An 18,565-nucleotide genomic window follows, 5' to 3' on the forward strand; every position below is an offset into this window, starting at 1 on the left:
CCTTTAGAAGGAACTGAAACATTGAATGTAATTGTAAACACACACCACTGAGGATACTGACAAGCTCAGCGCGGATATCCATGTGGAGAGCTGCAAGAACTGGAAGGAGAGCCTGCGGAGCTGACTGCTACAGTGGGAGGCTAGGTTCTGGCAGGTGAGCATTGCCCATGAGACGTCCAGCCAATCTGCTACCCGGCCAAGTTCTTTCAGTCCTGATCCTGCATTCTAGAAACTCTGGGAGCTGATTATCTGTTCTTTACTCCAGGTCAGGATCTGCAGAAATCTCAGGCTCTCTCCTTCCAGTAACAGTGCTTTTCAGAGGGCATTTGACAGGCAGTGAGGCGCTGTTATATCGCCTTCTCACTGCCTGATTCAACTCTATAATGCCACACTGCCCTGCAGTATTCACTGAAGCCCTATTGAACTTTATGGGCGAGCTTGACAAATAGTGCAAATTGTAAAACTCAAGTTAAAAATGCAGGCTCCGCGGCATGTAAACGGCAACATCCGGCTGTTATTTTACAGTTTGGGTGGGTGGTTAGGGGCTCAGAAGCCCATTTTTACCAACCCCTGATGACCTATCTGAAAGCAATCGAATCTATTTTTCCTAGCAGCAGGTGTTTGTTTTCTATATGTTTATGTACCTATGGACCTTCCCAGGTTCAAAATTCATATTGAGCACAATTAGGTTTGGTCTTCAACAACAGTCACAGTTTCTCATGTGGCCCCTTGGGAAAATAATTGCCTGCCCCTGGTTTAAAGTGTGTCTAAAGCCATTTTTTTTTCAATTTTAGATAGAATGTGGAAGGGTGGGCAACACTGTCAGGTTTTTATTGCTGTGTCTGTCCCAAAATAGGAGACGTATCCTCTCTATTTGTCCAGGTTACCATTGTCACTGAAACTGATCAGAAATTCTAAATATTGAGCTGCCACATTAACAGGAAGAGAAGGAATATTGTCCAGTGGGGGCACATTTTCCAGTGACATCTGGGTCACCATACAAGTTACAATCTGATCATTCAATCCTTGTTTAATCTATTTTAGATTTACAACAATAATATAATTTAAGAGTTTTCCTAAACTATCCAATTCATTTGTATCCAATCAGGCAGGCCCTTGCACTACATAGTTTTTGGTAGGTCTAAAGAAGATTGTAAAGCTAAATTGCAATTTGTATGGTGAGATGGAGATAAGACTTTCCACTTCCTTGTTGTGGGACAGGAAGTGAAGGTGAAACACAAACAGTAAATTAAGCTGGTGGGTTTACCCTTCCCTAATATATCCTAAAAGTAAAAAAAAAAAAAAAGTGTTTAAGAATACTTTAGGTAAGTAGATGAAATTTAAGCAGGATAACATTAATAAAATAAATTATTGACACATCCATCCTTAGTCTCCCCAAACACATTTATAAAGCCCAGGGTTATATATCTATGACATATTGCTTATTTACACAAACTTTGGGTTCTACAGCAGAGATTTCCTGATAACTGCCCCAGGTGTTACATGAAGGTGCATTCGGACAGACCTGCAAAGCATTGCACTACTCTAACACTTTAGGAATCTACAGGACTCTACTTCTCTATATGACCATGTACTGGCAGACACATATGACCTATGAGTCTGGACGCAGTGTAGCACATAACCATCAGAGTATAGTCCAGTTGGTGGCTCTCATTCAACCCAACGAATAAGTGGCCATTCGCTTCTGATCATTTTTAAAATGCAGCTTCCTTCTATTATTTCTCAGAGGCCATTCTCTAGGTGATTTCAGTTTATAATACTAAATGAAAAGTGTCTGTCTGATAAATAAGAACTGATCAGCCTCTATCTAATATTTCTCGCTGCTAGATCTTCAGATACAAAAATACCAATAGTCTGCCCCCCCCCCCCCCAATACTAATTCTTACTTGTGGGCCTTCAGCTGATAATTCAAACTATTTTGCCTTCAATTGATGATGTGATTTGTTTAGCCTCTAGATCAGGGGTCTCTAAACTATGGCCCACCAGTTGTTCAGGAACTATAATTCCCATCATGCATAGTCATGTCCTTAAATGTCAGAGTTCTACAATTCCTCACGGTACATGTAGCTTCGCAACAGCTGGAGGTTCGTAGTTTGGAGATCCCTGCTCTAAATGATTTTTGTTATTGTCCAGCCTCTAATTCATACATCACGATGACCATTATCCAGATGGTAAATTCCACTAGTGGCCTCTAACTCACAAATCTCAACGGCCAGTCTCCTAATGATGAGTCCCACTAGTAGGCCACTAGTTGATCATTTTCACTAGCCAGCCTCCTTCTGGTCATTCTCACATGTGGACTTCCAGCTGGTAAATCACACTGCTCTGCTTACCGCAGATTATACTAACTAGAAGGCCTCTATCTTAATCAAACTATGTCAGCCAGGAAGCTTTTGTTTTCTAGGAGTGCCATATACATATAACATAAAGACCTAAGAAATTGGTGGGACTTTGAAGGAATCAAAACAATTGTTCACACGTAAAATGCATAAAGTTTATTATACAGAGATTTAAAAAAACACACAGTTTTAAAAATATCACATAATAAAAGATCAATATTACATGATTGGTATATGAATACTCATCAATCCACTAAAAGGGGACCCATAAGGTCACTAATACATGAATAGAACCCCAACGCGCTTTAACAGTCTTCTTCCTCAAGGAGTTGGTAAGATGGGTATTTTCTAAAAGAGAACAATATAATAACCAAAAAGTATAAAAGTAATATACAAGAAGAGTTACATCAATATAGTATGACACGTTACATTACATACCACAATGAAATACACTCACAGACATACAATCAACAGCACCGAGTGCATTTCATTGCGATATGTAACGTGTCATACTATATTGATGTAACTCTTCTTGTATATTACTTTTCTACATTTTGGTTATTATATTATTCTCTTGTAGAAATTACACATCTTGCCAACCCCTTGAGGAAGATGACTGGAGTTTAAAGGCGTTGGGGTTCTATTCATGTATTAGTCCCCATTTAGTGGATTGATGGGTATTCATATGACAATAAGGTGATATTGATATTATATTATGTGGTTTTTGTAGTGGAACCGTGTGGTTCATTTTAATCTCTCTATAAGAAACTTTATGCATTTTACTTTACTTACATTTTTTTTGGGTGCCTTCAAAGTCCCACCCATTACTTAGGTCTTTATCTTAAGGGCTCTAGCTTATAATTAATACTGCACAACTTCTATCTGATAAATCTCAATGGCCAGTTTCCATACAATAATTTCTATTAGCTGGCCTTCATGTGATAATTCTCAATATTTAGTTTCCATTTATACGTCTTATTATCTAGTTTCCATATGATAATTCTCACTAACCCATTTATAAGTCTCATTATCCAGCCTACTTCAATTAATTCTCCCTACCCAGCCTCCATTTATGAGTCTCTTTGCCTTGCATTTATCTAAAGATTCAAACTGGCCAGCCTCCATTTATACGTCTCTTTGCCCAGCTTCATTCTAATAATTCTCACTGCCCAGCTTAGCTTTCTTCTAATAGTTCTCACTATCCAGCCACCTTCTAATAATGTTCTGTATTCGGTTTTCAGTTAGAAGTCTCACTGCCTAGCCTCCTCTTTAATAATTCTCACTGTCCAACCACCACTTTAAGTCTCTTTGCCCAACCCCCTTCTAATACTTTTCAGTGCCCAGGGTCCTTCTAATAATTCCCCCTACCTAGCATTCTTCTAATAATTCCCACTACCTAGCCTCCTTCTAATAATTTTCACTGTCCAGCTTCCAAGTATAATTCCCACTGCCTTTCAACTTTCAGTTTTTATGATACAGGGATGGAGACGCTGGGCATTACCTGATGGTGTCTCACTTAAAGTCCCACATAGCCTATATTTTCCATGTAACCAGGGATGGAGGTGCCTTACCTACAGGCTGGTGCCTCACTTAAAGTCCCACCATGCGATTTCCGTGCGTTTTTGGTGGATGCAGTCTGATTTGACCTCAGTTTTTCATATACAGGGATGGAGACCAATAGCATGACCTGCTTGTGTCTCAATTAAAGTCCCAAATACTTTATGAAATTAGGGATGGAGGCACTGTGCTTTACAGGCCAATGCCTCATATAAAGTCCCAATCTGTGTTTTATACTGCATCTGCCAAGGGGATGGAGGTGTATGCTTCTCAGCTGGTCCTTTTCAGTTTGTACCATCGCTACAACATCGCTATTAGATTTTTTGTTATATTAGACCAGCCATAGATGGGAATGGGTTGGGGGAGGTTTGGGCTGCCTCCCTTCCACCTGTCTCCCATCTATCTATTAGCAGCCATGTGCTTCCATTGTGGAGACACTTAAAATAGAAAGTGTTAGGACTGCAGGTAACACAGGGTGCTGTTTAGTGGCCCTGCAGCTTACACATGCGTTTGTAAATGCGTGTCAACTAAACTCCTGTTCTTTATTTATATCATGAGACAGGTCTACTTGGTTGGTGGCAGACTGGAGGGTGAGTACATCAGACTGGGGGCTGGCTGGCTTCCATGCACCTCTTTTAATCCTTTCAACTTTCAGTTTTTCTGATACAGGGATGAGACGCTGGGCATTACCTGCTGGTGTCTCACTTAAAGTCCCACATAGCCTATATTTTCCATAATTTCCACTGCCTAGCCTCCTTCTAATAATTCCCACTACCTAGACTCCTTCTAATAATTCTCACCATCCAGCTTCCAATTATAAATCTCACTGCCATCCTCCTTTTAATACTTCTCCTTGCCCAAAATCCATTTATAAACCTCATTGTCCAGCCTCCTTCTAATCATTTTTCTTGTCCATCCTCCATTTTTTTAGAATCATTGTTTAATAATTCTCACGGCCTGTCCTCCTTTATTTGGTCTATTGGCCAATCCTATTTCTAATAATTCTCGCTGCCAAGCCTGCATTTATAATTTTCATTGCTCAGCTTCCTCCTAATAATTCTCACTGTCCAGCCTCCATTTATGACTCTCATTCCCCAGCCTCTTTCCAATAATTCTCGCTGCAGTTAATAATAGACAGCTGCTAAGAGTAAATTATATACATTGAATAAATCAATGTTATCTGGACATTATAGGTGACTTTATAACGAGCTTTGTATGAAAAACCAGAGGTGTACTACTGTATGTACAATTCTTTATGTTTGATTACTAATGTATTGGCTTGGGAAATGTACTTGTCATCTTTGTACGCTGTCGTAATAAATGTAGAAAAAAAAAAACAATAATATATTACATTTTCTCTAGAATATACCTAAATTCTATTGCTGAGAGCAAAACAGATGTAGCTATAGGTAAATATAGGATAGGTTGTAGACTGTGGGCCCTTTTTTTTAAAGCTATCCACTTCCATTGCAAAGCTAAATAAGTCATTCATATATCAACCAATTTATTGGTTGTGCATGAGAGATAACATTATGATCCTGCTGCTTAGTCCTACAGAATAAGTGACAAATGCTGGGGTGGGTATTGAGGAATGCCCAGTACAAAAGTTCATGACACTCAGAGGTCAAATCAAGATTTTTATTGAATAAAGGTATTAGATAAATCCAACGTGTTTTGGGGAAAGGCCTGCCTCTTCCTCAAGGCTGAAACTGTGGATATGAATGGACATGCAATGAGCTACAAATAGGAGACCTACAGTATATTGGGGCTTGATCCACACTGTCAACCCCATACTGTCGGTAACGATAACATTGCCGACAGTATGCAATGCAACACAGTTTGGATCAAGCTCCACCATAAGTCTCCTTTTTTGTAGCTCACAGGGAGTCCACAGTTTCAGCCCTGAGATAGGGGGAGGCATTTTCCCCAAAACACGTTGGCTTTATCTGATCATTTTATTCAGGGCCAATTGCGCTGTAGCATTCTGCGATAAAATGCAGACATGCCCAAATCGTACTGAAATGTCAGGCAGCGCAGCGCATCACACCACCCAACATTGCAGTGTGTGAAGACATATTGTACACTTCACATAAAGTTTGTTTAAATAAAAAAAAAATAAAAAAAGGGACTTAATCGTCCACTACACTGCCCCCTCACCAGCCAGCAATGCAGAGTGGCTGGAGCGCTAAATCGCTCCGGCTGCTCTGCAATTTGGCTGGGGGCCAGTGTGAGTTGGCCCTCAATAAAATAATCTTGATGTGACATCTGAGTGTCATGAACTTTTGTAGTGGGCACTCAGCAATACTCACCCCAGAATTTGTCATCTACTGAGTGTTCTCTTTGAGGCTATCACAGATGGCTTGGTCCAGGACCAGAACAAGGTCCATGTAAACTGCATCTTCAAAGCACATCATCCTGTTCGAAGGAGTACCATCATCTATGCAATATCCAACAGTTTCAAGACCTCTATACTTACAACCAAAACTAAATTGGATTGCAGTCCATAGACTCTATAGGCACCAGCAGACGTTTATATATACAAAAGACAAAACTTTATTCGTGCACAGTAAAATCTTAAGACCATAACATCTAAAAACACAGTAGCATACTGCACTATATGCCGATAAGGGTCGTGGCCAGGTACACATGTAAAAATGTACTAATACCCCTTATGCCCTCAAGGAGTTTACAATCTACAGTCCCTAACTCACATACTAGGGCTAATTTAGACAGGAGCCAATTAAACCACCAGCATGTCTTTGGAGTGTGGGAGGAACCCCATGCAGGCAGAGGGAGAATATGGAAACTCCAGGTAGGTAGTGGTTGGGATTCAAACCAGCAACCCTAGTGCTGCTAGGCATAAGCACTAACCACCTAACCACTGTGCTACCCTAAAACATACATAGTAAAAGGCTCAACCACCCCTTCACCAAGGTTTTAAGTAGCATTTGTATATTTGCACCTTCTGCTCCTAAAGAAGCGGAACTACGCAAAACATGTTGAGCTTTATGTGAAGGGGTGGAGCCCTCTACTATGTATATTGCTTTGATTGCCAGTGTGTAAATATTACATTGTTACATGTGTAACTGTCCACCACCCTTATCGACATATATATATATGTCGGTATGCTTTTTACTATGTATAAATAAAGTTTTGTATTTTTTATATATAAACATCTGATGGTGCCCATTATGTCTATGGACTGCGGTCCAATTTAATTTTGGTTGTATTTATGAACAGTATTTAGGGATGGGGCATGGCTGTACTATTAGGGGTAATACCTACACACCAGACAAGAAGCGGAGAATCATTGGTACTTTCCTTCAATTTGGTATCTCTCTACCTGAACAATCAAGATAAGAAAAAAACCTGCATCCAGCTAATTATCTACACCTTTCAACTGAGAAATCTATAGCAGACTTTCAATAGGTCTTCTGACTACTGCAGACTGACACCATTGTGCGCTTGGTTTCTTCATACCTGGTGTGCAATGTGTTCCAGGTCCCACGATGGCAGAGCATGATAACACCTGGGGCCCCCCAAACTAACTTCTTACCAAGTTTGAACTCACAGGGCCTCAGACGAGGGTCCTCTAATATGTCCAACCGCCTCTTCTTCCTCCAGCATCGAGCAGGATAGGTGTAGATCTGTCCCGGCGACAAGCCTGCCCAAAGGGAGAGGTGAGAAAAATTGAGTTTACGGCTTACAAGCACTGCATTACAATGCAAAAGTCACATTCAAATAGATTTTCTTTATTTCCCCCCTATCCCTCCCCATCCGCCAATCTGCTTAGAGTTGTGAGCAAAAGGAAATATCCAGTACTTCTAGGTCTGGGAGGGCTTTGCATTCATCCCCAACAAGGCTTTAAAACAATAAAGCAACTTTGGCTGCAACACTCACCCCCTTGCCAGTGTTGTCCACCACAGTAATTCCTTTCCACCACTAAATGTCCTCAATCATCTGAGTTGATTTGACCCATAAGACTGAAGACATCTTGCTAGTGCAGGACGTCATGGACCTGTCCTCTGTAGGGGCATCACTACAGTGCCCTGCACTCTTATACAATGATGCAGTGAGCATATTACTACATGAAACTGAAAGTGAGGGGAAATGACAGACATAAGTAGAGTGTTTTTACTCCGACCAGCCATGACATTATGACCACTGACAGGTAAAGTGCATAACATTGATTATGTCCTTACAATGGCACCTGGAAGTGGGTGGGCTTTTATTAGGCAGCAAGTGAACATGTTGTCCCTGAAGTTGATGTGTTGAAAGCAGAAAAAATGGGCAAGCATAAGAATTTCAGTGACTTAGACAAGGGCCACATTGTAATGGCCAGGCGACTGGGTCAGAGCAACTCCAAAACAGCAGCTTTTGTGGGATGTTCCCGGTCTGCAGTTGCCCATGCTGTCCCCTGTTCACAACCAAAAGCCCCTACAATAGGTATGTATCAGTACTGGACCATAGCGCAATGGAAGAATGTGGTCTGATCTTATGAATTCAAGAACGGTTTGTGGAACACAACAGCAAGTTTGAAGTGATAACTTGGCCTCATAATGCTCCAGATCTCAATCCAATTGAGCATCTGTGGGATGTGCTGGAAAACCAAGTCTGATCCATGGAGACCCCATCTAGCAAATTAGAGGACTTAAAGGATCTGCTATTGACGGCTTGGTGCCACATGCCATAGCATACCTTCAAAGGCCTAGTGGAGTCCTAGCAGCCCTTCCCCAGCAGCACACTGAAGACGCAGATCAAAAAACAATAATAATATTTTACCTGGCCCCCTGTGTGTCTTTTCCATCCATATATAACAGTTGTTCTGTGCCACGCCAGTCTGGGAGTCCAGGAAAGGAAGGCGCATGCTCCTCTCTGCACACAGACGGGCGTTATAACTCCGGCAATGCTCTATCGCCTCCCGATAGAAATCTTCTCCCAGCCTGAAAAGACAAAAAGATCCCACTCAGTTTGTAAAAATATCTCTTTATTGTGGGTTTTATTTCTCATTACAAGCTTTTTCCCGAAGCTGGAGTAATTATCTCGTACAATGGGCATTCTATGCCAACATCTCATTTAAAAATAACATTATTTTATAGTTTGCCACCACCGAATGTTTATATCAGAAACTCACAGGCAATACACAACTTAAAGTAGACCTAAAGTCAAACGTCAAACGCAAAAGTGCATTTAAATACTCGTCTGCCTGGCATAATGTAATTACATTTTGATAGAAGATAGACCCATTTGCGTACCTGTATTTGACTGAATTTACCAGCTGTTTTCTAGCACTGGCTCCCTAGATTCACAGTGGTAAAAACATAAATCTGCGGTAGGTGGAAAAGGACAAAACAAATACCTTCACTTTAATTTTCCAATAGACTGGCAACGCCATCCTTTGCCACTTTGTAAATATGCCCCAAGATCAGAATTTCTCAACTAGGGTTCCTCCAGAAGTTGCTAGGGGTTCCTTGAGCAATGGGCAAACTCTGCCTCTTAGATAAGTTCCCACTGACACCATTGATCTTTTTAGCTATCTGTAAGGGGGTAATTCTTCCCAATGACCACAAGTGTAACAAGCATTTTTCCCACTGACCATTGCACTAATGTATCGTTAGTTGTAGATATAGTCATTATTAGCAGGGGCTCCCTGAGGCCGGAACGTTATTTCAAGGGTTCCTCTGTGTTGAAAAGGTTGAGAAAGCCTTCCCTAGATACTAATGGAAGACCAAAGTAGTTTTCCTTTTTCTGTAGAAAGATAAATTCAGTATGAAAAATTCTGATTTCTTTTGCTTCCTTGGCTATCTGAACAGAGCCAAGGCATTTGTCACATGGTCATTGGTCACATGCCAAAACAGGAGATCTTGTGCTACAAGACAGTGGATCAATAAATTGGTACTGTTAGATCTAATGGTCAGTTTTAGCTTGTTTATAGCAATAAATGCCCCACCTCATCACTGTGCTGTCGCTGAAAATCAGAGTTGTATAAAGTACTCAAAACCCATACTTGAGTAAAAGTACAAGTGCTCGATCAAAAAGTGACTTGAGTAGAAGTACCAAAGTATTCAACATTTTTTGTACTTAAGTATTGCAAGTAGTTTTTTAAAAAATTTTGCTACTCAAGTACTGAAAGTAAAAGTACAAGTACTGTGTTATGTAGTTATTAAAGAAAGAAGTCAAAAGTTTATTAAAGTTAAAGTTATTAAAGTTAAAGTTATTAAAGAAAGAAGTCAAAAGTACACATGACATTATACACATTTTTCTGAGCTTCATGAAACCTGCCATCTACTGTTCTGGCAGTGGTAATTTTTATAAATAAATTTATAAATTTTATAACTATGCAGCACAAAAAAAATATCAGAGTAGAAGTATTGAAATCATTGAAAAAAGGTAGTGAAGTAAAAGTGAAAGTAGGATAAATAAATTCTACTCCAGGAAAGTACAGATACCGCCTTTCGGTACTTAAGTACAGTAGTGAAGTAGTTCTACTTAGTTACTATACATCTCTGCTGAAAACAAGCAACTAACCAACAGATTTCTTGTTCAATAGTTTCTATTGGAGTTTTAACAAGTGCACAGAGAGAATTGCAGATAAGTACATACATTTTAACAGTACAATGTCAACTCAAGGTCTACAAGGCAGATACTATAAGGCACAAACAACAGATGGCCTTAGACAATATGTAACATAACTGAATAGATTATAGAACGCCAAAGAATCTAATATCTTCCTAGCCTTGGAAGTCATACCATTAACTTGTCCAAAGCTGGAGATATATGTGTGTTTATTATTGTACAGTAAAGAATAAACTGTAAAGGGCCAGAACTAACGTCAAGTACGAGTGTACTGAATGTACAGTACACTACCCAAAGGAAGAAACGCGTGGGAGACAACAAAAGAGGAGAGAATTGAGTGCATTGTGGGCAAAAAGGGAGGAGGGCAAAAGGGGGCAAGTGGAGAGAGTATAGATAATCTCTCATTGCCAGGGATTTAGCAGCCACCCACCTAATTCTATGTTAGGGTTAATTTGGAAGTAGCCTATCAATGGGGACCAAACTTTAAGGAAAATCTTTCATGTGTATCTAGTGCGATACTTTTCCAATGACCAGTTTAATCATGTTTTAACTTCTTGAAGGTTCAGTGCAGAAGACTTCCATGAATGGGCTATGGTTTGCTCAGTGACATGTACACGAGGCCAATGAAATTTACAATAGCACACAGAACATATTTAACTGGTTCATTTAATAGGGCTTCTATGGGATCCTTGCATAAATTAAAACTCTGAACTGTATATATTAAAGAGTAAACCTGAACCCACAGCCCTTGCACCCTGCAGCATGGCACCCTCATGTCCAAATCCTCAAAAGAAAATAGGTAAATAGCAAGATACATATTTAACAATATGAGAGGGAGTTAAATACCAACAAAATAGAACTTTTTAAGCATATTCTAATTCTTGGATATTAAAGGAGCTCCTAGATGTAGGTAGAGAATCGAGATTTGCATCTACCGTATTTTCCGGCGTATAAGACGACTGGGCGTATAAGACAAACCCCCTAATTTTCAAGTTAAAACATAGGTTTTGGGCTATACTCACCGTATAAGACTACCCCCCTTCCGAAGCAAGGCAACACCATTTAAAAACATCAGATTTCTCATAGATCTCTAAGATACCCTAGTACTGTAATACATGTAATCTCTCATATTATCTCCAAGGTACCGTATGTACCGTAGCTTCGGCTACATGCAGTATACCGCGCTGAGCCAATCACAGTGAGCGATGTATTCTATTATTGAATGCAAAGCCTGCTCGGATTGGCAGAGTCAGAGAGGCGGGCTGATGTTACTCCGCCAATCCGAGCAGGCTTTGCATTCAATAATAGAATACATCGCTCTCCCTGATTGGCTCAGCGCGGTATACTGTATGTAGCCGAAGCTACGGTACATACAGTATACCGGTACAGGATTCCCACACAGCCAGCGTCTTGAGAGATTACATCTACCGGTAATACTTATACTTAGGTTACCTTGGAGATATTATACACGGCGTATAAGACAACCCCCCATTTTTGGGGGATTTTTTTGAGGTTCAAAAGTAGTCTTATACGCCAGAAAATACAGTATTTCTCACCCAGTAGTTTTGCCTCCCAGCTTAACATATAATTAGTCTTATTGTGTGCCCTAGACAAGTGGATGGGTGACTGTATGAGGGATGAGTTCTATAGAGGGGGGAGCAGCATGACACTTACTTTTTAAAGCCAGTAAAGGACAAGCAGAGTTTCTAAATTTTTTTTAAAAGGGTGGAAAGAAAATGTTGTAATTGTGTATGCTGATGGAGTACTTGTGTATGTGCCTTATGTTTTTTTTTTTTTAATAATCAAAAGATTTGATACCATCAAAAGTTAAAAACGGGTAGACATCTGAAAAACCTTTTTGGATTTACCACCTGAACCTTCTAGGAGATTTCTGCCCAGGTGGCAATAGAGAACATATCACTAAATCTAGCAAGGAATAATGAGGGGAAAGAAGGCATCCTAAGGAACGTTATGGAGTTTCACACTTTATAAGAGTGCGGTAATGGAAGGCTTAAGGTCGTTGGCGGAAGTAAAATTAGAGAGGGAATTGCAACAGGATCACAATCGATCATGCCAAGCAGAACCCAATTAGGGATTTCTGTCCACACATGCAAGAGAGCTAACAGAACTTAATGGGCTGCCCTACAGTAATTTGCTAATACAGGCAAGCCACCGTTCATTTTACATCAATAGACAGTAGTTCTGTTGACTTTTGGGTACAGAACCCCATATAAATGACATTATTTTGTTTTGAAGTGACGACAAAACAAAACCCGATACCACAATGGGAAACACCTGTAAATTATACAACAGCTTTGGAAAACATACCATTCTGATGGATTTCAGTCTGCCAAACCAAGAGATTTGATATTGGTCCCATGTCTGCGAAAGAGTGTTGACATTACAGAAAATAAAAGGGTATTTAGCCTGAAAGAGTTGTATATTTGAGGGTGAGGTGAATACCAAGGTATGGGAGTTATGAAAACCATTTAAAACCAAAGTTATGCCTCGTACACACGCAACGATTATCGGCCGACCGATCGGCCGTCTTTTGTCCAGTGTTGTTGTGTTGGTTGAAATGTGCTCTAGACTGCACACGAATTTTCTCGGCCAACAACAACCAACTTCAGAAGTGATGTCATGTGCTGGTTTACTTTCCGTGTGTTTTTTCTTCTCTGAGCATGCCCAGTCTTGCTCATCTGATTTTTGTCTGACGAAATCTCTACTGACTGACGAACAATCTGCCGTTCTGTTGACGGCCAACAAAAATTTTATAGCATGCACACCAGATTTTGTTTGGCCGAAAAGTCGCAGTCGGTTGTCGGAAGCATCATACTAACAAGCCGACAATCAGCCGATCGGACGTTGGCCGAAAATTCACGGCCAACTATCGATGCGTGTGTACGAGGCATAACTCTGGATATGGTTGTTGGTTTCAAAGTAATGTCAATAACAATTGATTTTTATCGGTTAACCTTCAATCCCATACTAATAGACTTATAACTTTGTAGAATTGTACTTTGTCTTCCATATAATATATTCAACAAAAAATGCATATAATAAAGTCATTTCAACTGCATAACTGCTATTTAATTTTGTGTTTCCTGAATTTCTATTTAGGAGCAAAGCCATCTTCTTAGGAGAGATTGTTGCCCATTCCCATTAAGTGCTTGTGTTTATGAGGTTTACCCAGTAAAGTGTAATCAATGCAATTTTAGTGGTAAATTATATGAACCTGGCAGTCTTGGGTAATAAAGTGTGTTTGCTTTAAAAGAAAATCACTGGAGACTATGAAAGAACAGCAGAATGAAGAGGTAGCACTAAATCTTTTCAGAATCAAAACCGGGTAACCTATTGTCCAAGAAGGAGCTAAACATTATAATGGGCAGATGAGAAATAATATAAGCTTGCTCGTCCCTACCAGGCAGAACTATTAAGTATACAAAGTCCTCTGATCCAGCACCTATGGCATCCAGTTGTCAGTTAAAGTGGAACTCCAAGAAAATATAAAAACAATTCGTCCAGTTCTGTATTCACTAAAATAAATGTATCCCTTCCCACCAACGGCCTCACGGCCCTTTAAGGGTTCTAAAAGCTGAGAGACAGGAATTCGGGTCATGTGACTGTTGTGATTGGCTGATTTGCTGTCACACAAGCCCACAAGCCCACATATGTGCGTTCGGCCAGCATGAAGATGTTAAAACACCAATTTCAAGTTGTTTACACTACACTTTACACTAATGTTCTTTACACTGGTGATCAGTGGGAGGAATGCCCCTTACATTGGTGGTCAGTGGGAAGAATGTCCCTTACATTGGTGGTTAGTGGGAAGAATGCTCTTTACATTGGTGGTCAGTGGGAAGAATGCTCTTTGGATTGGTGGCCAGTGGGAAGCATGCCCCTTACATTGGTGGTTAGTGGGAAGAATGCTCCTTACATTGGTGGTCAGTGAGAAGAATGCTCTTTGGATTGATGGTTAGTGGGAATAATTCCCTTTACATTGGTGGTTTGCGGGAAGAATGCTCATTACATAAATGGTTTTTGGATTGGTGGTCAGTGGGAAGTATACCCCCCTAACATATAGCTAAAATGTATACTTATCTGAAGGACAGAAATTGCTCATTGTTTGAGGAACTCCTAGCAACCTCTGGAGGAACTTTGGGGATCCACAGAACCCTTGTTAAGAAAAACTGCTTCTGTCTCCAGAAGTCAGAAAAGGAGAGTCTGATCTCTGCACTCTCAATGAAACAGATGTGTCAAATGCAGAGGACGCTGTGAGTGTATTAAAGCCAATGAAGGATGCAACCATGCTGATGTCAGAAGAGCGCAATCCAACAGTGTCTCTCATTGCCCCTCTAAATGCACAACTGCTCCAGAGCATGACAGACACCATGGGAGATACACCCATGATCCATGAGATCAAGAATGTAATCAAAACAGATCTCCTGAAGAGGTACAGCACTGAGGCAGAGAAGAAGATCCTTCATACAGCCTCTGCACTGGATCGTCGCTTTAAAGGACTGCCTTTTATTCTCACAGAGGAGGAGAGATTGGAGATATACAGAGGAGTGACTGAGGAGGCTGCATCTTTGGAGGTAATTTGAATTTCATCATGTTTCCTCCCTGACAGCTAGTAGCTCAGCTACATTGCAAGCCCCACTTCACACTGATGCGGTGCGGGAACTGAACTGATTACTGTGTGGTTTCCACACCCCATCAGAACCACAGGCAGTTCCGTGTGTGCTCTTCTTATACTATTTTCTATTCTTTCTTTTGCTCAAACGTAGATTACATCTAATACAAGGACAAATGTGGATGAAGTGCCTAGGGGAACAGTAATTTTGGAAGAAGAAAAAACACCCATCGAGGACAGCCATTCTCCTCCCAAAAGAAAGGCCACGACATCGCTGCTCATGACTTTGCTGGGACAGTCTTTCATTGACACTGAAGGTACAAGAGAACCCAAGACCTCCTATGCCAAGGCTGAAGAGGAAATAGAAAAATATTGTAAAGCCCCACCTCTGCCTCTCACTGAGGACCCTTTGAACTGGTGGAGTTAGCATGAGGTCATATCTCCCCTCCTCTCTCAGCTGTCAAAGCAATACTTGTGTATCCCAGGCACAAGTGTGTCTGCAGAGCGGGTTTTCTCTACTGCAGGAGATGTGGTAACTGCAAAAAGAAGCACCCTCAAACCAGAGCATGTGGAATGGATCCACTAGTGCTCTTACAGAAAAACCGACATATTCCCATATGCTGAGCACTGCAGTAATTCATGTTTTTTTTTTAAATTTTTTTTTAATGATTTTTGGCACATCCAGGAAGTGCCGCCTGCCCACTGCCAGTCTGCCAGCTACACCACACCAGTGTTGTTGTTTTATATAGCTGTATACCACTGGAGAGGGTTTGTTTTTGAAGATAGTCCATATTCAGTTGTTTCACACTAAAAAGTGTCTAGGGGTTCATTTAACCCTCAACCAAATAAATATTAAAAGTGTATTTCCTTCCAGACAACTGACACCAAACCACCATTAGAGGAAGGAAAATTGAAGCTTAAAACTAAATTGTATGTTACTGGTATAATATTACGATATTTGTGATCCCATAAGGATTTAAGCTTCAGTTGATGATTTATTCTGTCAAGGATTTTCCTTCCTCAAATGGTGGCTTGGCTTCAGTTACAGGTGTAATCGTGGTAGAGTGCAGGTAAAGTTTTCTGTAAAGTGAGTAACAAGAGCTTATAACGCCGCTCTAGCATCCACTCAACACACTGTGTTTAGTTGACTGACAGTGGCAGGGACAAACAATCATCACAATGACCCTGGAACATTTTATATTTTTTTATAGCTTTTCTAGCACTGGAGACGGAGAATGGCTTGTTTTCAAAGATTGTTCATTTTGAATTTTCACACTAAAGTGTCTAGGGGTTAACCCTCGACCAAATAAATACTAAAGGTGTATCTAGACAACTGAAGGAAAGCCACGGTACAGGAAGGAACATCCTTGAAAGAATAAATCATAAATGGAAGTTTAAAACATTGAGAAAATCTTTATTGGATCACTAAAACACCCACGTAAAAAAACACACACCTGACCTGACCACATGTGCCTTGACTTGTGCCAGTGCCAACCTTTCTCATGATTCTGATTCACTGACGTGTGTTTGGTTTTTTTTTTACTTGTGTTTGTGTATATTTGTGATCCCATAAGAGATTTACTCAAGGTTTTAAGCTTCAGTTGAGGATTTACTCTGTCAAGGATTTACCTTCTTCTAATGGTGGTTTGGCTTTTGGTTCAGTTAGGTGTAATCATGGTAGAGTGCAGGTAACATTTTCTGTAAAGTAACTGAGTGATGAGAGCTTATAACGCCGCTCTACCATCAACTTACTTAAGTTGACTGGCAGTGGCAAACAATCATCACAGTGAACCTGGAAGTTCTGCAACACTGTGTTCCAGGTTCACTGTGATGTTTGCCAGTCAGGAAGTGCTCTGTTTTGTAGATGTTGTTTACAGGTTATAGCACAACTAGAATTTTGGATTGGTGAAATTCTCGCGCTGTCACTATATATGAATCCTAAATCCTTTAAAGCTGCAGGTACTGTTATTGGTAACCTACACAATTCAGAAATGTATAACAGGGGGGAGTACCGCGCTTAAAAGGTGCTTAGTGCATGTTATTCATACATTTAATAATTTACTTTCAGTGCTTTCAAATATTTAAAATAAAATGTAAATATTCTCCAGTGTATAAAATTATATAAATATTCTTCAGTGCATACAAATTAAAAAATCTCATTAATAAATAAAATATTTCTTACAAGTGATGTAAATATGTGCTATAAACAATCCTTAAATATATCAAAATTTATAAAAATTGAAACATAAAATAAAATGCCAGTGATAAATTATGTGCTTATAGTTTCCAATAATTAGTTCAAAAGTGCAAAAGTGCCAAAGTGTCCTTGTATATATAAATAAAATGGTGTATATTCAAACGCCTTTTCTTTCCCAAAATTCATGCAGGTGCTCTTCCATGCAGTGGCCACTAGGTGTCCTAAGCGCTCACCTCAATTGGCTTTATAACCAGCTTTGTATGGTATAATGTATAATCCTCCTTTTCTATGGTTAATGGGTTCGGTCTCTGATTCTCACACTTATCCCTTTTCCCGCGATATTCCAGGGGGTGTGTATGGAGCCTTTGAATCTCCAAAATAAATGGGGCCACAATAGTGAGGTACCGTTTGGTAATTTTATTTAAAAGAGATAAAATTCACAGACTCACATTTTCCTTCGTCTTTGCCAATGCATAACAATTGTGCTGTCGCTACGTCACTTCCGGTTTGGCGTCCTACGCGTTACGCTGCGTGCCCACACAGCTTCTTCCAGGGAGACCGAACCCATTAACCATAGAAAAGGAGGATTATACATTATACCATACAAAGCTGGTTATAAAGCCAATTGAGGTGAGCGCTTAGGACACCTAGTGGCCACTGCATGGAAGAGCACCTGCATGAATTTTGGGAAAGAAAAGGCGTTTGAATATACACCATTTTATTTATATATACAAGGACACTTTGGCACTTTTGCACTTTTGAACTAATTATTGGAAACTATAAGCACATAATTTATCACTGGCATTTTATTTTATGTTTCAATTTTTATAAATTTTGATATATTTAAGGATTGTTTATAGCACATATTTACATCACTTGTAAGAAATATTTTATTTATTAATGAGATTTTTTAATTTGTATGCACTGAAGAATATTTATATAATTTTATACACTGGAGAATATTTACATTTTATTTTAAATATTTGAAAGCACTGAAAGTAAATTATTAAATGTATGAATAACATGCACTAAGCACCTTTTAAGCGCGGTACTCCCCCCTGTTATACAACTAGAATTTATTGCACCGCGTAAAGGATTTATGTCCACTTTGACAAGGATATTATAGGTGGCAAGCTTAGCCTCTATCTTTGCTTTAAAGTAGAACTATAGGCAAAACTTTTTTTTTTTCATTATGGATAGAGTATGGGAAGGTTAATATTACACCTGTAAGGTTTATTTTTG

General features: G+C 39.8%; 1 protein-coding gene across 3 annotated transcripts in view; it reads right to left on the reverse strand.

Moving 5' to 3' along the window:
- Positions 1-18,565, reverse strand: part of DPF1 (double PHD fingers 1) — a 225,993-nt gene that overhangs the window by 108,993 nt on the left and 98,435 nt on the right. For 2 of the 3 annotated variants that reach the window (XM_082263624.1, XM_082263623.1), the window contains exons 2-3: positions 8,700-8,860; positions 7,474-7,581 (exon numbers count right to left, since the gene is read on the reverse strand). In XM_082263624.1, coding sequence (XP_082119750.1) covers positions 7,474-7,581; positions 8,700-8,860 — 269 coding nt within the window. The remainder of the gene's footprint in view (positions 1-7,473; positions 7,582-8,699; positions 8,861-18,565) is intronic. The other variant, XM_082263625.1, reaches the window with a different exon arrangement.

The sequence above is a fragment of the Pelophylax lessonae genome (assembly GCF_965119305.1).
Source record: "Pelophylax lessonae genome assembly, chromosome: 7".
Classification (NCBI taxonomy): Eukaryota; Metazoa; Chordata; class Amphibia; order Anura; family Ranidae; genus Pelophylax; species Pelophylax lessonae.